The sequence below is a fragment of the Cinclus cinclus genome, chromosome 31 (genome assembly GCF_963662255.1).
Source record: "Cinclus cinclus chromosome 31, bCinCin1.1, whole genome shotgun sequence".
Taxonomy (NCBI): Eukaryota; Metazoa; Chordata; class Aves; order Passeriformes; family Cinclidae; genus Cinclus; species Cinclus cinclus.
This window is the reverse complement of record NC_085076.1, coordinates 632,594-659,050: the sequence shown is the minus strand read 5'-3', so window position 1 is coordinate 659,050 and position 26,457 is coordinate 632,594. Positions and strand designations below refer to the sequence as shown.

Sequence of the window (26,457 nt, the reverse complement as noted above, 5' to 3'; positions counted from 1 at the left end):
GACCATGGAATATCCTGAGCTGGAAGGAACCCACAGGAACTATTAAGCTGTGGCCTTGCACAGGACACCCCAATATGCCCCCAATTCCAACGTCCTAGGGTTTCCAAGCGCTCAGCTTCTGTCCTGGAATAGTGGAATATCCTGAGCTGGAAGGGACCCATCAGGATCATCCAGTCCAGCTCCAGGCCCTGCACAGGACACCTCAGAATCGTACCCTGTTGTCTCAGGGCCTTTCAAAACGCTGCTTGAGCTGTGGCAGGCTCGGGGCCGTGTCCATTCTCTGAGCACTCTGTTCCAAACACACAACCCAGCGAAGAGAGGCCAAACCGGGGGATTTTGGCCATGATCGGTTCCCTGCAGCGGGGACAGCAGACACCCTCCCCTGCTCCTGGACCAGCCCCAGGGACAGGGAGGGCAGCAGTAGAAAATGGAGCCGTGGCCGGGCTCCAGCCCCGCCGGGACTACAGCTCCCGGCAGCCGCTCCACCGTGGGCCGGAGCGCCGCGGGAGCTGCGGCGGGGCTGAGGGAACGGGGTGGGGGGGTGGTGGAATACCGGCGGCGGCGGGACTACGGCTCCCAACGTGCCCCGCGGCAGGACTACGGCTCCCAGCGTGCCCCGCGGCAGGACTACGGCTCCCAACGTGCCCCGCGGCAGGACTACGGCTTCCCGGCGTGCCCCGCGCCGGGCACCAGCCCCACGGCCTCCGCAGCGCTCCCAGGCGGGGCTGCGCGCCACGGCAGCGCAGCGTCCGGGCCTGCGCTGAGCCGGGCCACGCCCATCCCGTGATTGGCCGCGCCCCCTCCTGGCCACGCCCCCGGAGCGCGGGAGAGGCGCGCGCCCTGCAGGTGAGCAGGGTTGGGGTCCGGGAGCGCCGTGGGTGCCAGGGGGTTCCGCGGGGACGTTTCAGTTGTACTGGAGGGGTTTACCGGGGCTTGGGGCCCTTTGGAGGTGGCCGGGGCTCTGCCGGACGCCTGGGTGTCGTTTCCGACGGGGTGGAGGGGTCGTGCTTGCGCGACCCCTGGGTTCCCTTTAGGTGGTGGGGGGGGGCTCTACGGGTTCTCTTTGGGAGTGAGGGGAGACATTGCCATATCCATGGGGCATTTCGGGATGGAGGAGGCTCTGCCGGTGTCCGCTTGCGCTTTGGGGGAATGGGGTCTGTGGGAACCCTGGGTCCTCTTTGGTGGGGTGCTCTCCCGGTCTGTAGGACAACCATGTTCCCCTTTGGAGAAAAGGAAAGATGTCTATGTGATTCCTTGGTTCCCTTCGGAGAGCGGGGGGCTCTGCATGTCCCCTTTGGGAGTAGAGGGTGCCTTGCAGGACACCTGGGTCCCCTTTGGTGGGGGGAGGGGGGGGTGTCCTGTGGGATTTCTGAATCCCTTCATGGGTGAGGGATGGCTCTACCAGTACCTGGATCCTTTCTGGGGGTGTGGGGGGTCTGCTGGGGACTAGGTCCCCTTTAGGGGAGGAGGGGATGAGAGTCTATGCGACCCCTGGGTGCCTTCTGTGGGGGGCTGCTCTGCCAGACGCTTTGATACCCCTCGGGGGAGCTCTTTCAGGGCCTGGATGGGTGGGGTGACGCCCCTTTGGTGGTGGGTGGGCTCTGCCAGACCCCTGTGTCTCACCCAGCCCTGAACACACATGACCCTGGGGAGCATGAGGGGTGTCCGCAGGGGGCTCAGTGGCCCCCCCTGACCTCCTAGTCCCCAGCACCATGCGGCTCTCGGCCCTGCTGAGCGCGGCACGAGCGCGGCTGCCCCCAGGCTACCGGCACGGCATGTGGCCCCCCGACTCCATGGCCGCCCGGCTCCGCAACCCCCCGGGGCAGCGCCGCCGCAAGGTCTTCATGGAACCCGTCGCCACGGACGACTGGAAGGTGTTTAAGGGTGACACGGTGAGGTTCTCTCTCCTCGAGTTCCCCCCGGCTGGCAGCTGGGATGGGGGTCTCACCTCTGCCCCTCTCTCCACCGCAGGTCCAGGTGCTGGCTGGGAAGGATGTGGGCAAGCAGGGGATGGTAACCCAGGTGGTGCAAGCCCGCAACTGGGTGGTGGTGGAAGGACTGAACACGGTGAGGCTGGAGCGGGGAGGGCTGGAGGAGGAGGCTGTTGTGGGGAGGCCACGGGCTGTCAAATGACCCTCGTGCCCTTGCAGCACTATCGCTACGTCAACCGCACAGCCAAGTACTCCGGGACCTACATTGCCAGTGAGGCACCACTGCTGCTCAGCCAGATCTGCCTGGTGGACCCCGAGGACCGGTAACAGCCTGGGGGGTGCCGAGAGGACCCCGCCGCTGCCCCCCACCTCAGTCCTGCCCTGTGCCAACACCGTGTGTCCGCAGGAAGCCGACAGAGGTGGAGTGGAGGTACACGGAGGAGGGCGAGCGTGTCCGTGTGTCGCTGCGCAGCGGCCGCATCCTGCCCGTGCCCCCGCAGCCACGCGAGGATGGCATTATCCCTGAGCAGTGGATCGGTGAGTGGGATGGCAGCGGAGGCTAGGGGGATGGTGGCAGTGAACAGGGGGTCAGTGCTATCCCTTCGTCCACACAGATGGCCCCAAGGACACGTCAGAGGAGGATGCACTGGCCAAGACGTACCGGCCATCCCTGAAGACCTTTGAGGAGGAGATCATGGATGCCATGGGGATTGTGGAGACGCGCCGGGCCAAGAAATCCTACTGGTATTAACTGGGGGAGCCAGAAGCCCCCTGAGCCGGGCTCTGCAATAAACACCCCCCTTGATTTTCTGTGTTTGTAGTGTGCAGTGCTTTTGTTGCAGCACTGGCTCACTCACACACAGCCCCAGACCGTACAAATCCTGGGTTTATTGTGGTCTGTGCCCAGGGCTGTGAGGACTCTGCCCTTCTCTGGGGGACTCTGCTTCCCCCAGAACTTCATCCTTACTGCTGTGCCTGTCCTCACTGCTGTCCCTGTCCTCACTGTCCTTGTCCAGCCCAGCCAGCACTGTGGCCAGTGGGGTCCGTGCACCCACCAGCACCAGGTTCCTTGGGGAGAACTGGGGGTTGAAGAGGGGCACAAGAGCACAGTGGAAACCTGGGAAAAAGGCAAAGGAGAATGAGGAGAGTGGAGAGAGTGGTCCAGGGAGAGAGGAGACAGAGGAGGGGAGGATCGCCCTGGCAGCCCCACCCATGCCCACCTTGCTCCCGGAGGTAGAGCAGACGGTCCAGCAGGATGAGGGTCTCCACGGCAGGTGCCAGAAGCTGCACCAGGGTGCAGAATGCCACCACCTTGTGCTGCTGCTCCAGCATGGCACCCACAGCCTCCGAGTCCAGTGGAACCCTCGCTGGGTCCAGTCCCGCAAGGGGCAGCCCCAGGTGAGCATATCTGTCATGAAAGGGGGCAGATGAGTTCCAGACAAGACTCCCTAAACTCATGAGAAGGGTCCCAGAAGGGCATCCACCCCCCTCCCCAATCTCACTGCAGGATCAGGAGGGGACACAGGAGGATGACCCCACTCCCCACACTCATTAACAGGGTTCCAAAAGGGGGTTCCCTCTCCCCACACTCATTAACAGGGTCCCAAAAGGGGGTTCCCTCTCCCCAAACTCAGTGCAGGGCTAGAAGGGGACACAGAATGGTGTCCCCACCCTCCAAACTCACAAATAGAGTTCCAGAAAAGGGTCCTCCCTACCCAAACTCATGGGGGGCTAGGAGACATCCCAGAAAGGGATCCTCTGTCCCCAAACTCAGGGAGGGCCAGCAGATGTCCCAGAAAGGGGTCCCACCTCCCCAGACTCACTGGGCACCACCAGGGGATGCAGAAGGGGGTTCACCCACCCAAACTCACTGGGGGAAGCTGAGGGCATGTGCCTTCCTGCCTGGCTGGAGGCCCAGGTGCCTCTTGCTGGGGTCGATGGTGCAGATGAGGCTCTCGAGCGTGGCACGGTAGCAGTGGGCACGCAGGTGGCGGCTGCCCCCACGCAGCCGCCCCTCAAACTCCTCCAGCGCATGGCACGCGGCCTCCCGTGCCCGGTAGGACAGCTGGTGGCCCGGCAATGCAGCCACCGAGGTGCTGAGGGGGTAGCCCAGGGGACATCCAGGGGACTGCGGGGCAGTTGACAACTTCATGTAGCAGCAGCCCACCAAGGCCACGGCAACCACAGCAGGGCTGCGGGCAAAGTGGCACAGCAGGGCCGGGCTGAGATCCCCGCAGGCGTGAAGCCCCGTCACCAGCACCTGCCCCCCGTCCTCAGAGCCTCCCGGACCCCCCAGTGGGTTCCGGGCAGCAGGGCTGGGTCCTGGGGGGTTGGGGGGCAACAGGAACTCCCCCCAGGGAGCTGCAGGATCCAGGTGCCCAGCGATGTGCTGGGGGGCCCGGGGGGTGAGGGGGTGAGAGGGGTTCTTCTTGTGTCCCAGCCCCCTCGTTTTCCCCAGCTCCCGCAGCAGCTCCTGGTCAAAGCGCTCAGCCAGGCTCACCAGGCGGCCATCACCGTCCACTGCAGTGACCGACATGCCCAGGCCAAAGGCCAGGAACCGGGAAAGGTGGCCCTGTGGGGGGACACAAGCTCAGCTCGGGTCAGGGGGGGATCCCCTGGGACCCCTCCGTTTTCCCCTGCTCTTACCTGCCCTGCTCCAATATCCACCACACGCTCACAGCCGGTGGCCTGGCTCAGCCGCAGCAGCAGCTGTGGGGAAGGGGGGCTGTTAGGTGGCTGGGGAGAGTTGGGAGATCTCAGGGGATTGGGAGGGGCACCAACCTTGCTCAGGCGCTGGATCTCATGCTGCTTTTTGGGCTTGACGTGGCGGCGGAGCAGCGGGTGCAGGTGGGAGCTCTGACATGGGGGGCGTGGGGACCCACCTGGGCGCCCCCGAGGAAAGGCAAGGGCACGGGCAGCAGCGGCAAATGCCAGGAGGGACAGGGGCCAGGCAGCCCGTGGGCCCCCGCAGCCCCCCAGGAGCCCGGCCAGCTGCACAGGGGTGGCACTGGCCAGGGCGGGCTGCCAGGCTGGGGGCAGCTGTGCCCACAGACCCTCGGTGAAGAAATCCTGTGGGGAGTGGGGTCAGCGTGGGGAACACAGCCCGGGGGGGGGACACAGCCCAGGGACAGCTTTGGGACACTCACAATGATGAAAGCATCGAGCAGGGGCCGGTAGAGCATCAGGAGGTGGATGATGTCAGCGGCTCGACGCTGCTCCGGAGACTGCTCCAGGTGCTGCTGCAGGTGTGTGCTGGGATGGGGGGCGGCCGCCATGGCAGTTCCTGGGGCGGCAAGGAGGCATCAGCCCTGGCACTCTGACGTCACCCTGGGATATGAGCTCTGGCACTCTCACATTACCCCAGGCCTCGCCCCCTCCCCGGCTCTGCCCATCCCATTCAACAGCTATACGACATCCTCAAACTGTGACGTCACAGTGTGACGCGTAACCCCTTCTGTCATGACGTCACGCGGCTGTGACACCACCACCACCCCCCCCCCCCATCGAGACACCCCCCGGAGCCACGACATCACCCAGGAGCACCGCTCACCCTCGAGTACCCGTGACGTCACCGGGCCGGGCGGGAAACCAGGCATGTCGCCGATGCCCCGTGACGTTGTTTTGACGTCACCAGTTACGTCATGGAGCCGCTGCGGCGCCGCGGGCGCTACCCTCAGCGCCCGGAGCCGCCGAGTTCCCGCCGTGGCGCGCGTGGATGACGTCACTGCCGGTACCGGGCCGGTCGCGTGTCTCCCGGGAACTTCCGGTTCCGGGGCGCAGAGGTGAAAGGGGGGTTGGGACCAAGGGTCTCCGGGGGCCGGTGCTGCGAGTCCTGCGTGTCGGGGATCCCCGGTGCCGAGCGGTCCCGCCGCTGAGCCGCCTCTCCGCACCGCAGCGGCCCTGTCCTGGTCCCGCCATGGACGATTTGATGCTCAACGTGGACTTCGCCGCCCCCGAGTGCCGCCCGAAAAAGGAGCCGGGGAACCGAAAGCACCAGCGCTTCGTGCGGCGGCGGCGAGAGTTGGAGCGCCGAGGGGTCCTGCGGCAGAAGCAGCTCCCGGCGGCAGCGGGCGGACCCCGGCGGGCCCCAGGACGGGGGACGGGGCGCGGCCCGGGGAAGCCGCGCTCGGGCCAGCCCAGGTCGTGCCCCAAAGAGAACGGCCCTGCCGCCGCCCCCCGATGCCCCCCGGTCTCCCAGAACGGACTCTCCGGGACCGATGCTTCCGCTAAGACCAAGGCGAAGAGTCGGGGGACGGCTCGGGGCTCTGCCAACGCTGTCGGAGACCCCCCGGCATCGCAGAACGACTCCACTGGAACTGGTGCTCCCGCTAAAACCAAGGGGAAGGGTCGGGGGGCACCTCGGGGCAACCCCAAGACCGCCGGTGCCCCCCCGGCGCCCCCCAAGCTGGTGGCCATAGACTGTGAGATGGTGGGCACGGGGCCCGGCGGGCGCACGAGCGCCCTGGCCCGGTGCAGTATCGTCACCTACGAGGGCGATGTCGTGTACGATCAGTACGTGCGGCCCGAGGCGCCCATCGTGGATTACCGGACCCGCTGGAGCGGGATCCGGCCGCGGCACATGGCCTACGCCGTGCCCTTTCGCAGGGCACAGCAGGAGGTGCGGGGATCTCCGGGAACAGAGTCGGGGCTGCAGCGATGGGAGATACAGAGCCAGGGCTGGGGGATGTGCGGCTGGGCTCTGCAGCTCAGGGGCTGAGGCTGGGTGGTGGGACGTGGAGTGCAGGGCTGGGAGCGGGGGGCTGCAGGGTGGGGGGCTGGAGGTGAGGGTTAGAGGGTGAGGAGACAGGTGGTGGGCTGCGGGGCTTGAATACGGGGCTCAGAGCTGGGTTTATGGGCTGGGGGTGAGGGGCTGCAAGGCTTGGCTCTGCATCTCATGGGCTGGGGGATGCTGGGCCAGGGATGGGGTTTGTGTGGCTGGGGGTGCAGGGTTCATGGAGCAGGGAGTGGGGTGGGGGGGTACAGGGTCGAACTCTGCAGCTCAATGGCTGTGCGGGGGTGCAGAGCTGCCACATCTGCCTGCCCTGTGGAGCACAGGGATTGTCCCCACGCTGCGCTGCTTCCGCTCAGCCCCACAGTTCTGCCCCATGGGGCTGCCCCCATTCCTGGGGGGCAGAAACTTCCCATGGAGCATAGAAGGCACTGCTGGGGGTCTCAACCCCCCTTCTCTTCTGCAGGTGCTGCGGGTCCTTGCTGGGAAGGTGGTGGTTGGCCATGCCATCCACAATGACTTCAAGGCACTCCGGTACTCCCACCCCAAAGCTCTCACCCGGGACACGTCCCAGATCCCCCTGCTGAACCGCCGTGGTGGCTTCCCAGAGAACGTGTCCATCTCCCTGAAGCGCCTGACCAAAGCCCTACTGAACCAGGACATCCAGGTACCATGGCTGGAGCCCCCCAGGACATGTGGACCCCCTGTATCATGCCAGGGAGACAGTGGGGAGTGAAGGCCATCCCTAGGGGAAGATCCAAAGCACCCTGAGTTCAGACATTGCTGCCAGTCCTGGAGCAATGCAGCCCTGTGCCTCGGTTTCCCTTCCTCTGGAAAGCAGCTTGTGGGAGGGGAGACCCCTCGGCTCAACCCCTGCAGCCTTGGGGGGCTTTTTTCTGCTCTTTTCCCCTTAATATATATGCACACCCCATAGCCGTACCTGCACCTTCCCAGGTTTCTCTTTATCCCTAAATCTGCCTATACTTTGCCAAGCTCCATGTATCCCCCTGAGCTTTTGATACTCTCAGATTTGCCTGCATCCTCTTACTTTCATGCATCCCCCCCATTCTGCCTGTACCCTCCCAAATCTGCCTGCATCCCCAGTTCTGCCTGCATCCCACCCACAGTTACTTGCACCCCCTCATCTCCCTGCGTCTGCCCACCCCAAGCTGCCTGCACCCCACCAGGGCTGCTTGCATCTCCTAATCTGCCTGCGGCCCCCTGGAGTTGCCTGTACGCCCTGATTGTCCCCGACCTGAGCCATCTGCACCCCCAAATCTTCCTGCACACCCTTATCTCCATGCATCCCTCCACCCTTGCTGTGTACATTGCCCCACAGCTGCCTGCACTCTGTAATCTTTATACATCTCCTCTTCTCCATTTCTGGCTGCCCCCGACAATGGGAGCTGTGGTGATTTGTGTCTGTCCCAACAGGTAGGAAAAAGTGGTCACTCCTCGGTGGAGGATGCCCGAGCCACCATGGAGCTCTACAAGGTGGTGGAGGAGGAGTGGGAGCAGCACCTGCGGCAGAACCCGGAGCAGAAGTGACACCCTGGGGGGCTCAGAGTGACGCCCCCTGCCTGGTCCTGCCTCTGGGAGGGCTCACAGTGATGCCCCCAGGCCTGGTCTTGCCCCTTGGAGGGTCCTGTGAGTGCTGAGGGGCTGCCCCAGTCCTTGGATGACAAGGACCCAGGAGTGACGTCCCTCATCCCCAAACCTGGTGTGCCTTATTGTGCTGCTGCTGTTCCGTCCTGTTCTCCCCGGGATGTGGAGAGAGCTTGGGATGGTGCCTGACCCAAGAGGGGTCTCTGGGACCCTGCACCCCCCAGACACTTTGGGGCTGCTGCTGGTCCTGATCTGGGAGTGACGCTGGGGCATCCTGAGTACAGCCCCCATCCCTGGGGCTTTGGGAATGGAGCGGGCTCCTTCTTCTTCTCAAAACTACCTCTGTCAGCGCGGGGAGCTGCCGATGTACCCCGAGACCCAGTGCAGGGGTGGGTGGGACTCAGATCTCTGTGGAAAGTCCCCACTCAGCTCTGGGAGTTGCTTTGGTGGTTAAGTTCCACCTTCCTCATTGTGCAAGGGGCGGGACAAACCTGGCCATGGGGAGTAGCATCGCCCTGTTTGCGTGCCTGAGCCCCTCCGAGCTGCGAGTCCCCCCCTGGCTGGCCCGGGGACACCCCCGGCACCGGAGGGCGGCCACACCCTGAAGGCGCCCGAGCTCAACGGGCAGTGCTTTGAACTGAAAGGTTTATGTGCAAAATCCTAATTAAAAATAAATTATTAAAGATCGCTTCCCTTCGGTGGGAGGTGGGGAGGAGTCCCCGCCCCGGTGGGCGGTAGCGGGAGCGCCTTGGGGGGCCGAGGGCTCCGGGCGGGCCCCCGGGGCGCTGGCGCCACCCGGCACCCTGCGACATCTTCGTCCCGCTCTTCCTCCGCCTCCTCTTCATGCCAGGGACGAGCTGGCCTCTTTCCCGGCTCTGGGCACCGCCTCGTACCCCCTTTTCCGCTCGAACCCCCGGCGGGTCCCTGGTGTTGCTGTAAGCGAGGGAGCTCCGGGAGCGGTGCCCGGGCCGAGCCCGCAGCCGGTTTGGGGGATCCCGCCCCCGCCGGGCTGGATGCGGCCCCGAGCCCCCGACGTGCGTCACTTTTTCCAGCGTTTCCTCGTGTTTACGTGGCTGCGCTTGGCTCGGGGCGCTAGAGCCCGAGGGAGGGTTTTGGGGTGTACAGCCCCGCAGTGGGAGGGGCCTTTCCCCTTTATTTTGGATAAACGCGCAGATCTGGGTCCCCCCGCAGTGCTGGCAGCGGACGCCCGAGCATCCCACGGGCCGGGAGCTTGCGGAGCAGTGGGGAGTCCATCCCTCCCGCTCCTGCCTTGCACACCCGTCCCTACGGCCCGGGTGGGGGTGGGAAAGCTGTCAGAGCCCCAAAATCCAGAGGAAGGTGGGAGGGAGGAGGAGCAGGCGGGAGCCTTTGTGTCTGGGCTGGGTTTGGTGGTGATTAGGGGCTTTACAGCGGTTATAAATGGCCGGTCGTTAAAGGGGTTTATGGCCCTGGAAATGAGAAGCAGCCGGCCGGGCCCCAGCCCTCGGCGGGTGCGGGATGCGCGTCAGGGTCCCGGGGGCTTCGCTTGAATCTCAGCCTGGGGTCCCTCCGGGTGGGGCTGGAACAGGGGCAGGTTCCCGGGGCTGAGGAAGGGTCCCGGGGCTAAGGCAAAGTCCTGGTTGTGGGGTAGAGTGCCAGGATTGGAGCAGAGTCCCGGGACTGAGAAAAGGTCACAGGGTAGGGTCCTGGAGCTGAGTAAGGGTCCTGGGCAGGGGCTGTGGCTGGGTCCTGGGCTGATGCTTGGGTTTTAGTTTTTATACTTTTCAGATTCTCTGCTGCTTAGTGTGTAACTCTGAAATTTCATAATAGGCGTTTGTAAGTTCGCTTCACAGGGTAGTTAGACAAAACAATCCCTTCCTAGCTGGAGAATCAAGGACAACTGGTACCCAAAAAGCAGAAACAACATCAAAGGGAAAGGGGGCAAGCCAGGGGGCTGAGAGTTCATAACTGGGGCTGTGGTTGGATAATTGACCCCAATATACAGATGAACCAAAACTTATAAAAGTGTAAAAACTCGTGACCGGGTTTCATCTTGGATTCGATTTGGGTGTAGCCCAAACCGGGCTCTTGCACTGACCAAAGTGGATCCTTTCAGTAAATACCGATTTTATTCCTTTTGCTCTGTCTAGTCTCTGTTCCAGCTCAGCCTTTCCAGGCAACAGGGCCAGGGCAGGGTCCCGCTGGGGCGACACAGCAGAGGTCTTGGGGCACGTGGGTTCCCTTCTGCCCCACAGCCGGGGATCCCATCGGCCACGGGGCTGGGGCCGGACTCGGTCGCGCCGTCCAGCTGTGTTTCATTTCCGCAGCGGCCGTGGCCATGGCCAGAGGCGGGGGGTGGGGGCTGTGTCCCGCCAGCTGGGAAGGATTTGTGGGGACATGGGGCGGAGACGATGGGTGACCTGCCCTTGCTCGGGCTTCATCCCCCCACAGTGGAGTCCCCCAGTCCCCACTGAGAGTCTGGGAAAATGGGGATAGTCCCCGACAGTTTTGGCTCTTGTATGGGGTGAGGGTACCTGACACCCCCTCCGGGGTGGTTCCCGGGCACCGGGGAGGGAGGGAACATCCCCAGACAGCCACATCCTCCTAGGAAGGCTCCGGGGCAGCGACGGCATTTGGGTGTGTGTGGGGGGGAAGCCCACGGGGGTACGAGGGCAGCGATGGAGCCCTCCCTGGGCCAGGGGAGGCCCCCCCCCCCCCCCCCCCCCCGTTTGTGCTCACGATTTCTGCGGTTTGTGAGGATTTTTGCCGGGAAGGGGGTGCGGGCGGTGGATGGTGCCGGATGTTTCCAGAGGCTGAGCCAGCTGCTGCTGCCCTGGCACTGGGACACGGCTCCCCACCCGCCTCTCAGAGAATCTGTGTCCTTCCCAGGGGTGACCAACACTCCAGGGGGGTTATTTGGGGCCAGTGGTTTGCCCGCTCACCCCAGGGCTTCACCGGCATGGGAGGGAGAGGAGGGTGGGGTGCAAAGGCTTTATTCGCCCTTCCCGGCAGAATCCCTTCCAGATGTGGGGCTGCCGGTGCTGGCGTTCATAATCCACTGGGTTATGGTACCCAGCACAGGACGAGGGGGACGGGGTGCCCCGAGGAGTTTGCAGGCAGATTCCACCCCAGACCCCTCCACCCACTTATCCTGGAATGAAAATGCTTTTTTGCCTCCCTCCCTCCCCGCCCCCCCCATTTTCCCCAGATTTGGAGCAAACCCACAGCACCGCCCCTCCTGTGACTCCGGGATTGGGGGGGGGGGTGGGGGGGTGGGGTGCATCTCCTGTGTCTCTCGGGTGAATGGGTTGGGGTGACCCTTCACCAGCACCCCCTTCCTGAGCCCCTGGAGCTGTGCCTGTCCCTGTCCCCTGTGGCACAGCCTCCGCGCTGCTGTAGGTGAGGTTATGTCAGTGCTTGGTGAGAAATCCTGTTCTTCAGGGGATTAGGGATGCGGCAAGCCGGGACTTGGCTCACCGGCCCGAGCCGGAGGTTCTGGGGGCACGGGGGGATGTGGCCGGGAGGAGGGGGGCAGCGGGGGTTCTGTGGGGCCTTTTCACCTCAGATCGGAGAAGAAACCTCTTTCCTTCCATTCCAGAGCTTCTGCTGAACCAGAAAAGCCGTCTCTTGATTTTCTTGCCCAGAACTGGCCCCGCCGCGCAGCCTGCCCATCCCGCGGCTGTTCGCAGGACTGAGAAACCTCGGGAAATCCCTCGGCGCTTGTTACCCGCCTGGGAGCAGAGTTTCACCTGCCCCTGGCAGCTCACCCTAAGCTCAGCCGAGCCCTGCACTCACACGAGTGTGCACAGACACAGGTGTGAGTTTGTGTGTGAGTTTGTGGTGATCGTTTGTGGTGATCGTGTGGCTGGGAAAGTCGTGCCCACACCTAAGTACGAGTGAGCACAAACACCTGCACACACCTGTGCCAACATCACAACTGTGCAAACACGTGTCCTGTGCACACGCACCAGCCGTGTTGCTCGGAGGGTGCGGGTAGATTCGTCGTGCACGCAGCTGTGGGGGGACGCAGGGAGATCGGAGGTGCAGGAAGCTTGGAGTGGTACAGACAGATTTGGGGGTGCAGCAGCTCCTGGGGGAGCAGCACATGCGGGGTACAGGTGGTTTCGGGGGGGGGGATGCTGGAGATTAGGGGATACAGGCAGTTCAGGGAGATGCAGCCAGCCTGGGGGCTGCAGGGAGATTAGGAGGGTACAGATCTCAGGGGGGATGGGAGGAGTTTTGGGGGCCGACACGCAGACCAGGTGGTGCCTCCAGCAAATCGGGGCGAGGGGCTCCCTCTGGGCTTTCACTCCGCAGGTGAGCGCGGAGCCCCCGTGCCGGGGCCGGGGCCGGGGCCGGGGGGTGGGACCAGCCCGGCGATAAAACGGCGGCGCGGGCGGGACGGGGCGGACGGACGGACGGACGGAGGGAGGGAGCCAGCGGCGGGGCCGGTGCTGGTGTGGAGGGTGCAACGGATCCCTCGAACCGCTTATTCCCCCCTCGGTCCCCTCCCTGCGCCTCTCACGCCGGCAGCCGCGATGCCAAATTTCTCCGGGAACTGGAAGATGAAGAGCTCGGAAAACTTCGAGGAGCTACTGAAGGCACTGGGTGAGTGGAGCCCCACTCTCCCTCCGCATCCCCCCGGGACTCCCTCGGGCTGGGGGCGACGCAGGGGAGGCGGGGGGATTTCCCCCCATCTCCCCTCCAAATCCTCTTCCAGCCCGGGTGTCGCGGTGCCCCGAGCTGCCGTGTGCCGGGGGGGATCCCTCTGCTCCCCCTTTTAACAACGCCCTCGTGGTTGGTGCCCCACTGAGGAATCAGAGGCACGAGGGGGCCAGACAGCGTGTCCCGGTCCCGAGGGATCCCACACGGCCCCTGCGCCTCTTCCTCTTTCCTGCCTCAGTTTCCCCACTCTGGTGGTCCCCCAAGCATGGGCACCCCCAAGCATGGATTCTGCCACCATCCCAGTCCCCTTCAGTCCCTCTGCCCCCCCATCCCAAAAGCACCCGTGGGCTCACCTGTCCCAGGGTCCCTGGGTACAGCCGGTGTCCCCAAACCAGCCCAGGCAGGAACCTGATGTTTTGGGATCCCATCCTCACGGGCCTCATGCTGGGCCCCTTTGCCCTCCACCGCAGAGCTGTGTCCCCAGTGAGTGGGGGTGGGGAGGGCCCGGACTCATTGCAGGAGCTGGAACCGGGGGGCACAGGCCAGGGGATCCCCGAGGCTTTGGGCAGGATCAAATCCAGCTCCCCCACTGCTCCCCTCTGCCTGACCCTCTCCTCGCCAGCCAGGGAGCTGCCGGAGCAGAATATTTTCCAGGTTAGGGGATACGTAACGAATATTTCAGGATAATTATCACTTTCTTGGGTTTCACTGCCGATCCCCCGTCGCCCCTTCTCCCCGCCCTGGCCCCGCTGCTGGAACCGGCCTGGGGAAACCTCAGCAGGAAAATAAATCTGCCAGCCCCCCCTGGAGCCCTCTTCCTTTCCCACGGCGCAAGTGGGGGCTCCTGCCGGCTGGTTCCCCCAACCCTCCTGGACAGAGGGGATGAGCTTTAGCTTCAGCCCCCCAGACTGACTCCACCATGCCACCCTAGCCTTGGTTTTGCTCCCTTTGGGGTCTGTTTCTTCTCCCCCAGCCCCGTCAGCATCATGTGGTGGGTGTGGGGGGCTGTGTCTGCCCGTGCGAGGATTTGGGCATCCCCTCGGTGTGAATCAGGCCTCGGGGGGAGGGAAGAGACCTGGGGATGTTCGTGGGGACTTGGCGTGGCCATTGAGGGGATGCCTCAGGGACTGTGAGGGAGTTCAGCTTCTGGAGCCCACCCAAGCACCCTCGTGTCTCCCACCTCTCTGTGCCGGGGAGACCTCCTTTGTGCAGGGATCCTGTCGGGGGGTGGCCAGTACCCACCCGGAGGGTGACATGGGAACAATGTCCCCAAAGAGCAGCTCCCCCTGTGACAGCCGGGGGCTCTGGGACATGATGGATGAGTTGCCTCTGGAGCAGGGACAAAGCCCCAGCTGCCCCGCGGTTGGCGAGGGGGCTGCGGGGGGAGACGTGGGACCCCTCGGGGGGGGTCACACAGGTCACCTAACACAGAACTTGGACTGGGGCCCTTGTCCCCACTGTCACCCCGCTCTGGGTGAGCCCTTGCTCCCATCATCCCCATCCCTTCCCCCGGGCGCATCCGGCGCCAATCCCGGCACCCCCCCTCCCGCCCTCTCCACCAGGTAACGAGAGCCAGATGTGGCCCAGATGTGGCCGGGGGGGCTCGTCCGTCCCCCCATGGGTTGCCTTGAGCCACCTGCAGCACTCGGTGTGTCCTGGGATGTGTCACTGCCAAGTGTGGGGGCTGCGGCCGCGGCCTCCCCGTGCTCCCCCAGGCTCGGGTGGGGGCGGGGGACAGTGGGGTCCGCATAGCCCCGAGGGTACTGAACCAGCCCAGTTCACCGGGGGACGCTGCGGGTGCGGAGGGGGAGCTCGGTACCACCGTCCCCTTCTCCAGGCGTGAACATGATGCTGCGGAAGATCGCGGTGGCGGCGGCAGCGAAGCCGGCGGTGGAGATCCGGCAGGACGGGGAGAGTTTCTACATCCGCACCTCGACCCCCGTGCGCACCACTGAGATCCGCTTCAGGGTGGGCGAGGAGTTCGAGGAGCAGACGGTGGACGGGAGGCCCTGCAAGGTGCGCACATGGGCACGCGTGGGCACCTGCACACTTTTGTGTGAGTGTGTGTGTGTATGAGTGTGTATGTGTATGAGTGTGTGAGTGTGATCAGTGTGAGTGTGTGTCTGTGAGAGTGTGCGTGTATATGCGTGTATGTGTGTGACTGTGCGTGTGATCAGTGTGTTTGTGTATCAGTGTGCGTGTGATCAGTGTGTGTGTGTCTGTGATCTGTATGAGTGTGTGAATGTGTACGTGATCAGTGTGACTGTGTGTGTGATCAGTGTGTGTGTCTGTGTGAGTGTGGTGTGTGTGTGAGCGAGTGTGACTATGACTGTGTGTGTTTGTGTGACTGTGTGTGTATGTGTGTACCACTGTGACTGTGTGTGATCAGTGTGCGTGCGACTGTGTGTGAGTGTGACTGTGTGTGCGTGTGTGTGGGTGTGGGTGTGTATGTGAGTGTGACTGACTGTGTGTGTCTGTGCATGTGCATGCACTTTGCACCAGGGCAGGAGCTCTCCCTCGCCTGTGTCACACACGCACCTGTGCACACTCCTGCCTCACACACATGACACAGGGGCATCAGCACTCTTGTGCACACAGGTGTGCACACAGAGGTGTGTGTGCGCATGTACATGTGTCTGTGCACACGTGTGAGCTTGCACGGACACGTTTGGCATGAGGGCAGGAGTTCTCACTTGTGTGTGTGCCTGCACACAGCCACATTCTCACCAGTGTTCTTCCCAGCGGCTGCTTCCCCTCCTCCTGCACCCCTCAACCTCTCCCTGTGCCCCCCAGGTGACAGATGAGCCCAGACACGGTGCAGGGACAAACAGCCCCATTCCACTCCCGGGAGTTCTGACAGATGCTCTGGTAGATGCGGGCAGGGGGTGTCCGGGGGCTTTGCACATCCCCAGCCAGCGCTGCCCTGTGTCCCCCTGCAGAGCCTGGCCAGGTGGGAGAGCGAGAACAAGATGGTGTGTGAGCAGCGGCTGCTCAAGGGCGACGGGCCCAAGACGGGCTGGTCCCGGGAGATGACCAACGACGGGGAGCTCATCCTGGTGAGGAGGAATTCGGGGGCCTGGGGGCAGCACTGCCCGCAGTGTGCGCTAGGAAGCTCCCATGGAATGGGGTGGGATGGGGAGGGGAGGGGACACGGCCGTGTCTGTGACCCTGCTTCTCCTTGCAGACCATGACGGCCGACGACGTTGTCTGCACCAGGGTCTACATCCGCGAGTGACCCCCCCCCCCGCTCAGCTGACATCCCCCCGTGCCGGTTGCTCCGTATTCCCCCTTCCCCCGCCCCGTGTCCCCCCCAATCCCCTGCACTCATCCCCCGGTCACGGGGAGGGTGTTGCATCTCCCCACGGGGGTACATCAGTGAAACCCCTTTTTTGGGGGGACAAACACACATACACGGCTTTCCCTCCCTCTGCAGGGCGGGGTCTCTCCGGGGACAGCAGATTCTCCTATTCTGGCCCCGCTCTGCCGCGGACGAAGCGCTCTCGGGGCCTGGCGAGGTGCCGGGGTGCGGCGGGGGGTAACGCGGCCCCTCCCTGCCCTTTGGGCTGCTTTGAGCTGGTTTGGGCTCGGGCTGGTGTTGGTTCCCGCAGCCCCCAGCCCTGCTCCGCGACCCCTCCCCAGTATTTATTTGTGAATATTGTACCAGACGGGAACACCAAACCCCCTCAGCCTGGGGCAGTGCCAGGTTCCAGCCCCCACAGGGTCCAACTTCCCTCTGTCACCTCTCGGCTATTTCAATAAATGTCTTATGACCCCCCCACCCCCCCGGCCCCGTGGAATCCCTGTCTCTTCTCCTGGCCCCACTGGCACACAGATTCCCACACCCTGGGTCTCATACTCTGGAACCCACATCCCAGATTCTGTGCTCCAGATCCTGCACCCCGGATCCCAAATCCTGCACCCCAGATCTTACAGTCTGAATCCCACACCCGCGATTCTGCACCCCAGATCCCACACCTTGGATTCCACACCCTGGATCCTTCACCCTGGATCCTGCACCCCACATCCACTCCCCAGCTATTGTGCAAGGGGCCGGGGGCGAAGGCGGCAGCTAGGTTGGCACATCCCGGCGTGGGAAGCGGGTGGTGGCTCTGAGGTGACCGTGGGGTGTCTCTGGAGAAGGGAGGGCAGCATGGGGCTCGGGCGTTGTGCTCTGCCTCAGCTCCAGTGCAGGGTGCATGAGACCCCATCCCAGCTGGGGAGGGGGATCCAGAGGCACCTGTGTATGCTGCCGGCTGGGATGGTTTACCAGAGATGCTTTTTGGGGGCTGCCTGATAATCGCCCTGCATGGGAGGGCATTAATTGCCCCAGGATAGGGGGATTCAGCCTGCGTCCCTACTGCGGCTAAGCTGGGGAGGTGCAGAAATGGTCAGGGTGTAGTGAGGGTCGGGGTGCAGGACTGTTCTGCCTCGAGGTTTGGGGTGCTGCTGCTGCCCGTACGCTGCCCGGCTTGGCTCTCCTGGAATGGGCCAGGACCCCTCGGCCAGGGCAGCCCCCGAGCCACTGTGGGGAAGGTGGGGGGCACTGCCCCACCGAGCTGAGCCGTGCGGTGACGGCGTGGGGCCTGAGTGGGAAGGATGGAGAAAGGGAGTCAGGGCTCAGGGCTGGCTTCACCCCCACACCCGGGGTGTGATCCTGCACCCCGGGAGCGGGTCCAGGAGCAGGAAGGGTGGAATTACATCTTCCCTGGGGAGGAGAAGGAGAAGGGGGAGGAAGGCTTTGGAATCTCCAGGTGGACACTTGGCAGGCGCCCATCACCCTTGTCGCCATTGCCAAAGCGCTGCCAGGCAGTGCCCTGGCTCTCCCGACGTCCCCGAGGGTGGGCGAAGGACCCGGCCCCCTCCCCACTTCACCCAACCGGCTGCTGCTGGCCCCGGAGACCCCGGGAAAGCCACGGCCCGGCGGGAGCAGCCGGTAATGGAATCCAGGCGTCCCCCCCCGGCTCCGACGGCTTCCCCTCGTTGGAGGAATATCTGCTTTCCCCCCTCAAACCCTGGGGACGGCTCCGGTTTGCCTTCGACTGGGGGATCACTGGGGGGGCTCGGGGACCCCGAGAGCTGGGGCGGCACATCTGGATGGGGAGTGGTCTGTGACTGCCTGCACTCCCCCCACAGCGGCCCGGGGGTCCCATTCTGCTGCTCTGGGGTGCTGGGGGGGCTCCAGGAGGGGCAGCGACGGGAGGCGCCCCCTCCCCGGAGCACGGCCGTGGCTCCGGGCGTTGGATGGCGGCTGCTCTCGAAACAAAAGCAAGTTCCTCTGTGCGGAGCTGGGATGGGGGGCTGGGATGCAGGGGCCGTGAGTAACCCCAAAACTGCTCTGGAGGTTGTGCCCCCCTCCCATGGCTCCGCGTGGGTGGTGTCGAGGTCCCCGGCGCCTCTAATCCGGCATTAATCCTCCCCGGTGACCCCGGTGGCCCCCGGGCGGCCCCGCTGCTCCCCCGGGCTGAGGAGGGGGCTGGGCTGGCCTCTCGCCTTTCATCTCCGGAGACAAAGCGGGGCCCGGCTCCCTCCCCGTTCTGTGAGCGGGGAATGAATGTCCGACCCTGGGGGGCCCTGGCCCCTCACCCCGGAATTTTTCCATGCATTTTCTGGAAGCAGAGGCTGGGCTGGGTATGGGGGAACAGCGGGGGGATGTGGCTGCATCTCATCGCCCCTGCCCCGTGCCGGAGCCATAGGGAGGGAGCAGGGGGCTTCGGTCTGCTTGAAGTGATGGGGGTGTGCTGGCTCCTGCCCTGGCGTGTCCCTGTGCGGGCAGGCGGACCGGACTCGTTGGGCAGGCTCGGGGGGCCACCCACCTCCCGTGGGCCGTGATGCTGGGGATGGGGATAGAGGAGGGAGACTGAGCTGGAGGAAAAACACCCCCGCCACACACATCCCCGGCCTCACGGCACCGGGAAGGGACCCAGCATGACCCCAGTGAAAGCGTGTCCCCCAAGGGCTGGTGTCACCCCCACACCCTCCAGGCCAGTAGCTGCCCAGGTCAGAGCCCACCCTGGATGGTCCGGAGGATCCAGGCTGGCTGCTAGACATCTTTCCCACCCCTTCCCAGACGTCTTGGCCTGACTGAGGAGCTGGGGCCAGAGAGGTGACAGGCTCAGGGGGGGTCTCAGCCCCTCAGCTGCCCTGCTCCCCAGGACAAACTCGCTGGCCACGAGGCCTTAGCTCACGGGGGTTGGGTGGTCCCAGTGCCTGGCAGGGCACGTGGCCAGGTGGGCTCTGGCATATGGCCCGGGGGGGGGGTCCCTGCCCCTGAGGAGGTGGCAGCTCCGTGTACCCAGTGTGACAGAACAGGACCCTGGTCTGGAGGGTGTCCCCATCTAACTGAGGTGACAGCCTTGTCCCCGGGGGTGTCCCCACTGCTCAGGGCAGCCAGAGACGCTGACGCCTGGCTGGCTCAGCAAGGTGACCTCAGCCCTGGGGCTGTCACCTCCTGCGTGGCTTCACCCCCTCCCTGTGCCCAGCAGGCTGGGGGCTGTGCAGGAGTTCCCCCCTTCCTCCCCACTCCCCTCAGCTGGCAGCCAGCCAGCATTGTTCTTCCCGACACCTCCTCCTCCTCTCCCCCTCCAGCTGCATCTGGCGCTGGAGCTTTCCTGGGCTCCAGTGGAAGGGGAGCCTCCAGCCCCACAGAGCCCCCCGTTCTGGGCTCCCCTAGGCAGAGGGCTGGGGGGGCTTCACCCCCATTCCATCGTGGAGGGAAGTATTGTCTTAACATGGGGGGGGGGGGTGTTATGTGATCCTGCTTGGCTCCCAGACGGATGTATTTTCGGGGGAGCCCCCCTTAACTGGTTAATAGCCCAGCTCTGCCCCATGGCTGGAAGCTCCCATGGGGTGTGGCGTGCAGAGCTGAAAAAGGGGGGCTGAAGCTATTTGGGGGGAGTCTGCCTCTGTTGAGGGGTCTCCATGGACTCTGAGATGATGCAGAAGGTCCAGGAGGGTAACCAGGGGTGGGTTCTGGAAGTGGGAGAGGGGGCTTTAGGGGTGACAAGGACAGGGTGAGAGACTGGTTGTATGCACAGGGTTAAGACTTTCAAGACAGGGCAGGGAGGCAGAGGGACACGGGAGGCTGCAGGGCTGACAAAGGAGGGAAAAGAAGTGGGACAGACCCCTAGCTAGGCTTGGGTCTGTGTCCTCCCCTGGTGGAGCAGGAGGAGCTGGGAGCAGCCATGGGCAGGGGAAGTCAGAATCTGCCACCTCCTGTTTGTGTAAAATGGGGAAACTGAGGAACACCCAAGATCAAAGTGGGGCAGAGTCACTGCCCCCGGGCTCCTGCTGCCCCATGCTCAACCCCACACCCTGCCCCACACTCAACCCCACACACCGAGTTGGGATTTGCGTTTAATGCCAAGTACAAAGTCACCACCCCACCCCCCCCCCCCCCCCCCAACAAAAAAACAACTTCTAAAATTCTTCCAAAAATAAATTAAAGGGAAGGGACAGGTCCCTCCCAACCCCTCCTGTCCTGTGCAAAGAGAAAAGAGCCACCCCCTCTGCATCCCAGGCTTAAGCCAGGCTCCAGTAAGGAAAGAAATGGGCAAAGCAAGGGGCTGGGGGCCCAGGCAGCAGGCCCCCGCAGTGTAGGGCCGGGAGTGGGGCATCCCCGAAAGGGGTGGGCAGTTCTCTTCCTCCCCACACTGGCTTCAGCACAAGCTTGGCCCCACCACGCCAGATGGGGAAACCGGGCACCCCCTCCTCCTCTCCTCCTTTCAGGCCAGGGCTGAGCCTTCCCAGTGTGGGATGTGCCAGGTAACTCGACCCGGCCCCACACCACCCAAGCACCCGCCACGGCAACTCCATTGCCTCGGGGCTGGAGGCAGGGCAGGGGGAACCTCACCCAGCTCAGCCACCTCACTGGGAGGTTCCGCCTGTTCCCGGGGGGCCAAGGGAGGTGAAGTGCTGTCGGAAAGGCGACATATGTACATCCCTGAACGTGGTGGCTCCGCCAGCCCTCTCCCCACCCCTCGGCCCTGGCCCTGCCCCGCCTGTGCCCGGGGAACTCCGGCCCCCCCCTCCCCGCTATGAGGTCTGGCACTGGACATGCTGGCGCATCCCGTCCTCGAAGTCATCCTCGTGATAGGCTTCTCCAGTGTAGGGCCGCCGGCCGGGCCCACCGTGTGCTGTGTAATCACTGAGCTCCACCTCCTCTGTGTCCTCAGTGGCCATCACCTCCTCCTGCGGTGGGAAGAAGGCCTGGAGCTGGCGCAGGCGGTCAGCAGGGAGCCAGCCTGGCTCGGGGAACTTCACCTGTGACCAAAGAGAGGATGTGAGGTGGAGGTGGCAACTCAGGAAGCCCACAGGTGGGAGGGGTCAACTTTCACCCTGCTCTAGCTCACCTCGAACTGCAGGATGAGCTTTCCCTTCTGAAAGGGGCTCCTGTAGACAGGCATCCCTTCGTTGGGAATACACTTCAGGTCCCCAGGCCGGATCACGTCACCTGAGAGAGACGAGGGTCACCCTGCTGTGCTGGCAGCTCCTGGGCCCCCGGCTCTCTCACAGGGGTGTCCCCGAGTCCCCTCTCACCTGGTGGGGAGGACACGAGCAGGGTGCGGTTGTCCAGGGTGCGGATCACCTGCCGGCACCCGCACAGGGCATCTGCCAGGCTGATCTCCCTCCTGACAATGAGGTCGTCACCGCTGCGCCGGAAAACAGGATGCTCCTTCTGATCCAGGACAATGATGATGTCCCCGGGCTCCAGGCCAGGCACCTGGTCCCCTTCCTCATGGAAGGTGATTTTCTGCCCATCCTTCATCCCTGCGAGGAGTGTGGAGAAAGCTCAGGGCACATGCTCCACTCTGGGGTGACCCCTCTCTGTGTTCAGCTATGTCTCACCTTTATCCAGGTGGACACTGAGAATCTTTTTCTCCCGCACAACCTTGCGGCCGTTGCAGGTGAGGCAGCAGTCCCGGGGCCGGATCCATTCGCCTTGGCCCTGGCACTGGGAACACACTGTCTGGATCTGCTGGATCATGCTGGGCCCCAGCTGGTGGATACGAACCTCCATGCCCGAGCCATGGCACTTGGGGCACCTTCTCTGGGCACCCTCCCGTACCCCGCAGCCTGTGTCAAGAGGGGCAGGGGGTCAGACAGTGGGGTAGAGGGTGCTGGGGTAGCCCCCCAGCTCTTGCAGCCCCTCACTCACCTCCACACTTGCGGCAGATGATGTTCTTCTGCAGGGACAGCTTCCGTGTGGAGCCATTGTACAGGTCCTCCAGCGACACCGAGAGCTGGTGCACCACTGTCTTCCCTGGGCACGGGGGAGATGTTGGCTCAGCACCTGGCTCAGCAGCAGCCACATGCCAGCCCCCATGCCATGGCTGGACAAGCACTGGACACTGCTCAGGGTCACCAGCTCCCCCCCGAGCCAGTCCTGCTCCTTCCTCAAGGATAGAGGCAGGGACATGGACAGGGACAGTTTCACTACAGGCGGGCATCTCCAAGCCCAGATCCTGCCAGCTGCCCTGGGGCAGTGTTGGGTCCCCAGCATGGGCAGGGCACACCTCCCACTCCAGGGCTCTCAGCCACCCTCCAGCTGCTCCAGCTGGAGTTGCTGGGACATTCCCTTGGCCTCCTAATTGCCCTGCTATTAACTCGTGCCATCTCAGCAAGAAGCGCCTTGGCGAGTCACCCCTCCCGAGTCAACCTGTCCCTGTGACCTAGGCCCAAGGCATCCAACAGTCACCAGGCCGGCCCCGCACACCCGCGTCCTGCTGCCACCCCCGGGGCCGCACTGGTGACTCAGCTCCAGCCCCGGGGACTGCAGCTCGGCAGGGGGAAAGCTGGGACAAGGACAGGGAAAGGCCCTTTGAAGAGCAGCAGGTGGAGAAAGTAATGACGGTGCTGAGGAGCTGCACCGGGCTGTGCCGCAGGGGCAGAGACAGTCTGGGGAGCCCAGCTGGATCCCAGTATCCCCAGAGATGGTGCCATGCTGGGCACCAGCCTCCTCTCATCCCAAGGTCCCAGCAGGTCTGTTACCCCCTGAGCCAGTGCTGTGCTGGACACCAGCTCACTGACACACATGGGTCCCAGCAAGTCTATAACCCCCTAGCCAATGTCACACTGCATTTGGGCACAGCCCTCTCCCACATCATGGTCCCTTGTCCCCCAGGCCAGTGCTCTGCTGGGCACCAGCCCCCTCCCACCCCGGAGTCTTGGTGAATCTCCTATCCCCGTACCTCTCCTGTCTGCCCGGCCACGCATCCGCACTCCCCCTCCAAAGAAGAGGTCGAAGATGTCCATGGGGGAGCCGAAGCCGCTGCCTCCCCCGCGGCCACCCAGGCCACCTTCCTTCATGGCTCGCTCGCCACCACGGTCGTACAGCGCCCGTTTGTGGGCGTCCGACAGCACCTCGTAGGCCTGGGAGATCTGCTTGAACTGGGGAGGGGGAGAGGTGGGTGAGGTGGGAGAGGGCCAGCTGAGGGGGGCCGGGGGGCTGCACGTACCCGCTCGCCCTCGCTGGGGTTCTTGTCGGGATGGTAGCGCAGCGCCAGGCGCCTGTACGCCCGCTTGATCTCGTCCAAGCTGGCACCTGGCCGTACGCCCAGCAGGTCGTAGTAGCCCGTCTCCTTCACCATCTTCCTCGCTGTGACGTGCTGGGACAGGACAGAGCTGTGAGCCTGTGACTGTGACACAGCCTGGGACCTCTGCCCATGACCCCCTGACCTAGCCCAGGATGGTCTCCCCAAAATCCCTGTTGATCCCTGTTCTCGCCCTGCACAACCCTACCTCAGCTTTCCCCCGGCAGCATCCCAGTGCGACAGGGGGTGGTAGTCGGGGGGGGTGACATCAATGTGACAACAAGAGCCCACACAGGGGTCCTGCAAGTGTGGGCAACTGTGGAGTGGACCCCAAGCACCGTCCGCAGAGCTGTGGGGGAACACCCTAAGTCTCGTCCCACCGCGAGACTCCCAAAATGCTTTGATCCCTGTTCTCCTTCATGCACAGCCCTGCCTCAAGTGTCCCCACTGCAGGAGCATCCCGTGGGTCGCAGGGTGTCAGGGGATGTCTGAACGGGGTGACATCCTGCTCCACGGGTGCGGGGACAGCCGGACACTGCATAGGGGTCCGGGAACAAGAGGAGGTGTCGGGGGGTGCCCCTGTCCACCCCCCGGGCTGTGTCACAGCCGATAAGCCCCGCGTGGGGTGGGGACGCGTTTATCTTGCGACACGGAGGGACGCGGGGAAGCGCCCGTGACCCACGCACAAGTAAATAACCGGTTCCGACACCGAACCGGCCTTCCCGGGACAAGAACGGGGTCCGTCCTCCGGGGACCCCCGGGAGGGCCCCGTCCCGTCGGGTCCAACGCGGGATCCCCGCGGCTGGGGCTGGATCTGTCCCCCGGGACCCTCAGGGCCGAGATTGGGGCCGGGACGCGCGTGGCTGGGTCTGTCTAGACCGGGGCTAGGTCCGTCCCGACCGGTCCGGTCCAACCCAGGACCCGGGTGAGGCGGCTCCGCCCTTCGCGCCCTCTGAGGGTCGCGGGCCGGGGGTGTCGGAGGGTGCCGGGGCAGAGATTACACGATGACATCCCGTTGACTGCCGCGGAGGTACCCAGACCCCACACCGGATGTGGAGCAGCAGACCCCAAACCCGGTGCTCACGGGGGAGGGCGGGAGGGGATCGCCCCAGAGTCTCCCCGGAGCCCTCCAGGCCCGCAGGTCATCCCGACGAGCCACCTCAGGGGTGTCCGGGCCGGGACCGCCGCTGACACCGCCGGGCCGGAGCGGGCCGGCTCCTGCCAGGGGTCCCGGGAAGGTTTGGGAGGTGTCGAGGGGGTCAGGGGGTTCGCAGCGGGGTCCCAGGGGCCGCCCCCCCACTCACCACCCTCGCCGCTCCGCCGCCGTCTCCGAACTCTCTGGAAGCCGCGGGCACGGCCCCCGCGCTGTCCCCGCCCCCTCCGCGCCGCTCGCCGCGCCCATTGGTGGAAACGCCCTGTTCCGCCCGCCTATCACCGCTCCGGCCCGGCGCTGATTGGTTCTGACGGTGCTCCTCGCCGGCTCGGGAGGCGGGGCGCCGTGTCGCGTTGTGATTGGCTGAGATAGCGGCTGGGCCTGCCCTCAGGGTAGAGTCCTTCTCGCTCATTGGCTGGGAGCAGATGGCCAATCAGAGGGAAGAGTGGGAAATGAGGGTGCCGCGGGTGTCCGGCAGGGGGCGCGCAGGGAGCGCGGGGCGTGGTAGTGGGCGTGGAAGTGGGCGTGACCAGAGGGAGGTGTCAAGGGTCTGGGGCGTGGGCGTGGCTGGGGGAGGGGCATGGCCGAGAGCGTGGCTGGGGTGAGGGCACGGGGAGTTTTGGGTGGGTCTGAGGGGTCACGGGTGTGGCTCGAGGTGTTCCCGGAGGTTTCAGGGAGCCCTGCGGGAGTCCCGAGATTCTGGGATGGTCACAGTGGGGTCCTGGGTGGGCTTGGGGAGTCCTGGGGAGGCCACAGGGGATTCTCGTGGCGGTCATGGAGAGGTCCTGGGAGGATTTTGGGCATCCAGGTGAGGGGACATGTAGCCAGGGGAATCACAGGAACTCACAGAGGGTTTCCCTGGCAGTCACAGGCTCCTTCTGCAGAACCCCTGGAATGGGTGGGGAGCCAGGGGGTCACAGGATGGTCCCTGGAGGTCTGGGGGATCCTGGGAAGGGTGCACGGAGGCCTGGGAAGCTCACAGCGAGGGCAAGTGGTCCCCGGGAGGGGTCTCTGCTCTCCTATCCCCTGTGCAACGGCGGTACCCATAGAGCCTTTCTGGGGGTGCCTGGTTGTGTTCACCTTCCCCAGGTAGGCTTTTTTTTTTGCAGGAGGGATGCCAAGAGCAGGGAGGGGGTCTGGGAACAGGACTGGGGGATCTGAACTTTGGAACCAGCTCATGGCCATGGGGTCATGGGTCTGAACTGGCCGTCTGATCCTGCGATCTGGGATCTGCCCAGGGGCCAGAACCGCAGGGCTGGGGTCTGAACCAGGGGGCTGGGATCCTCCAGTTCCTTTTGTCCTCTCTCAGAGCAGTGGGGGGGGGTCAGGGCCTCTCATGCCAGGCCCCATCTAGGGTTGCTCAGGCATTTCTGTGGCCCCTCCAGACTCTGGTGTCCACCTGTGCCCCCCACAGTGGCCTCAGGTCAGTCCTGATGGGGGCCTGGCTGGGGCTGCTGGTCGCTAGGGGAGGAGAAGGAGGAGGAGGAGGCTGCCAGAGGTTGTGGTGGGGTTGGAGGGGTGCTGGGACCTCCTGTCATGACCTCCCCTCCCTGTGCTCCAGCCCAGCCCTGCTGTCCCCCCTGGCCATGTTTGGCCAGGCTGGGCCCCTCTGCAGCTCCTGGGGGGCTGCAGGGCAGGATCGAAGGGTCCTGTGGGCCTGGAGGTGATAAATCCCACCCCCCCCCCCCGCCCCGAAACCCAACCCCAGCTGGCAGCTGCTGCCCTGCCAGGGCCACAGACCCCTGGCCCACCTGCCCCGGGAATCTGGTCGGAATTGCGGTGAGGAGCTGCTGCTGTTGGGTGACTGACAGCAACGGGCAGGGAGCAGGGTCTGACATGAAGTCCCCAAGCTGGGAACGGGGTCTC

The 26,457-nt window shown here is 64.5% G+C and overlaps 5 protein-coding genes across 9 annotated transcripts; 3 read left to right on the top strand and 2 right to left on the bottom strand.

Annotated features, from left to right (window-relative positions):
* Positions 1-800: 800 nt before the first annotated feature.
* On the top strand, positions 801-2,745 carry MRPL24 (mitochondrial ribosomal protein L24). Of its 3 annotated transcripts, none has more exons than XM_062511183.1 (6): positions 801-846; positions 1,628-1,892; positions 1,972-2,067; positions 2,151-2,254; positions 2,338-2,468; positions 2,546-2,745. In XM_062511183.1, the coding sequence occupies exons 2-6, from the start codon at positions 1,713-1,715 to the stop codon at positions 2,680-2,682; spliced, it is 648 nt and encodes a 215-aa protein (XP_062367167.1). In that variant the 5' UTR covers positions 801-846; positions 1,628-1,712; the 3' UTR covers positions 2,683-2,745. The 3 variants fall into 3 exon arrangements, with proteins under 3 accessions (XP_062367167.1, XP_062367168.1, XP_062367169.1); XM_062511184.1 differs by having other exon boundaries at positions 828-846; positions 1,702-1,892; XM_062511185.1 differs by having other exon boundaries at positions 837-846; positions 1,709-1,892.
* Positions 2,746-2,809: 64 nt separating this feature from the next.
* METTL25B (methyltransferase like 25B) lies at positions 2,810-5,547 on the bottom strand. Its single transcript, XM_062511181.1, has 7 exons — positions 5,482-5,547; positions 5,078-5,214; positions 4,713-5,000; positions 4,578-4,640; positions 3,803-4,503; positions 3,152-3,339; positions 2,810-3,048 (listed from the first exon to the last, which is right to left on the bottom strand). The coding sequence occupies exons 1-7, from the start codon at positions 5,525-5,527 to the stop codon at positions 2,819-2,821; spliced, it is 1,653 nt and encodes a 550-aa protein (XP_062367165.1). The 5' UTR covers positions 5,528-5,547; the 3' UTR covers positions 2,810-2,818.
* A 209-nt stretch (positions 5,548-5,756) lies between these two features.
* On the top strand, positions 5,757-8,875 carry ISG20L2 (interferon stimulated exonuclease gene 20 like 2). The gene is made up of 3 exons (XM_062511182.1): positions 5,757-6,549; positions 7,127-7,327; positions 8,095-8,875. Exons 1-3 carry the CDS (start codon positions 5,848-5,850, stop codon positions 8,206-8,208), a joined length of 1,017 nt encoding a protein of 338 aa, XP_062367166.1. The 5' UTR covers positions 5,757-5,847; the 3' UTR covers positions 8,209-8,875.
* A 3,907-nt stretch (positions 8,876-12,782) lies between these two features.
* CRABP2 (cellular retinoic acid binding protein 2) lies at positions 12,783-16,144 on the top strand. Its single transcript, XM_062511629.1, has 4 exons — positions 12,783-12,852; positions 14,747-14,925; positions 15,849-15,965; positions 16,094-16,144. The coding sequence occupies exons 1-4, from the start codon at positions 12,783-12,785 to the stop codon at positions 16,142-16,144; spliced, it is 417 nt and encodes a 138-aa protein (XP_062367613.1).
* A 4,166-nt stretch (positions 16,145-20,310) lies between these two features.
* Positions 20,311-24,799, bottom strand: LOC134055234 (dnaJ homolog subfamily A member 1-like). 3 transcript variants are annotated; one of them, XM_062511415.1, is made up of 8 exons: positions 24,743-24,799; positions 23,337-23,513; positions 23,097-23,295; positions 22,064-22,168; positions 21,754-21,981; positions 21,445-21,675; positions 21,258-21,358; positions 20,311-21,168 (listed from the first exon to the last, which is right to left on the bottom strand). In XM_062511415.1, the coding sequence occupies exons 2-8, from the start codon at positions 23,493-23,495 to the stop codon at positions 20,941-20,943; spliced, it is 1,251 nt and encodes a 416-aa protein (XP_062367399.1). In that variant the 5' UTR covers positions 23,496-23,513; positions 24,743-24,799; the 3' UTR covers positions 20,311-20,940. The 3 variants fall into 3 exon arrangements, with proteins under 3 accessions (XP_062367399.1, XP_062367397.1, XP_062367400.1); XM_062511413.1 differs by lacking the exon at positions 24,743-24,799 and having other exon boundaries at positions 23,364-23,533; XM_062511416.1 differs by lacking the exons at positions 20,311-21,168; positions 24,743-24,799 and adding an exon at positions 24,125-24,145 and having other exon boundaries at positions 21,249-21,358; positions 23,364-23,513.
* Between the last annotated feature and the right edge of the window lie 1,658 nt (positions 24,800-26,457).

Excerpts from the sequence above, each read along its gene's own strand:
- ISG20L2 (XM_062511182.1), top strand. The coding sequence starts at position 5,848 with ATGGACGATTTGATGCTCAACGTGGACTTCGCCGCCCCCGAGTGCCGC. Across the intron at positions 6,550-7,126 it reads TTCGCAGGGCACAGCAGGAG|GTGCTGCGGGTCCTTGCTGG; the intron begins GTGCGGGGATCT and ends TCTCTTCTGCAG. Across the intron at positions 7,328-8,094 it reads TACTGAACCAGGACATCCAG|GTAGGAAAAAGTGGTCACTC; the intron begins GTACCATGGCTG and ends CTGTCCCAACAG.
- LOC134055234 (XM_062511415.1), bottom strand. The coding sequence starts at position 23,495 with ATGGTGAAGGAGACGGGCTACTACGACCTGCTGGGCGTACGGCCAGGT. Across the intron at positions 22,169-23,096 it reads TGGCCGGGCAGACAGGAGAG|GGAAGACAGTGGTGCACCAG; the intron begins GTACGGGGATAG and ends CCCCGTGCCCAG. Across the intron at positions 21,676-21,753 it reads CAGTGTCCACCTGGATAAAG|GGATGAAGGATGGGCAGAAA; the intron begins GTGAGACATAGC and ends CACTCCTCGCAG.
- CRABP2 (XM_062511629.1), top strand. The coding sequence starts at position 12,783 with ATGCCAAATTTCTCCGGGAACTGGAAGATGAAGAGCTCGGAAAACTTC. Across the intron at positions 14,926-15,848 it reads TGGACGGGAGGCCCTGCAAG|AGCCTGGCCAGGTGGGAGAG; the intron begins GTGCGCACATGG and ends GTCCCCCTGCAG. Across the intron at positions 15,966-16,093 it reads ACGACGGGGAGCTCATCCTG|ACCATGACGGCCGACGACGT; the intron begins GTGAGGAGGAAT and ends TTCTCCTTGCAG.
- METTL25B (XM_062511181.1), bottom strand. The coding sequence starts at position 5,527 with ATGCCTGGTTTCCCGCCCGGCCCGGTGACGTCACGGGTACTCGAGG. Across the intron at positions 3,340-3,802 it reads CATGCCCTCAGCTTCCCCCA|ATATGCTCACCTGGGGCTGC; the intron begins GTGAGTTTGGGT and ends CTTTCATGACAG. Across the intron at positions 3,049-3,151 it reads GCTCTACCTCCGGGAGCAAG|GTTTCCACTGTGCTCTTGTG; the intron begins GTGGGCATGGGT and ends CCTTTTTCCCAG.
- MRPL24 (XM_062511183.1), top strand. The coding sequence starts at position 1,713 with ATGCGGCTCTCGGCCCTGCTGAGCGCGGCACGAGCGCGGCTGCCCCCA. Across the intron at positions 2,255-2,337 it reads CTGGTGGACCCCGAGGACCG|GAAGCCGACAGAGGTGGAGT; the intron begins GTAACAGCCTGG and ends GTGTGTCCGCAG. Across the intron at positions 2,469-2,545 it reads TATCCCTGAGCAGTGGATCG|ATGGCCCCAAGGACACGTCA; the intron begins GTGAGTGGGATG and ends TCGTCCACACAG.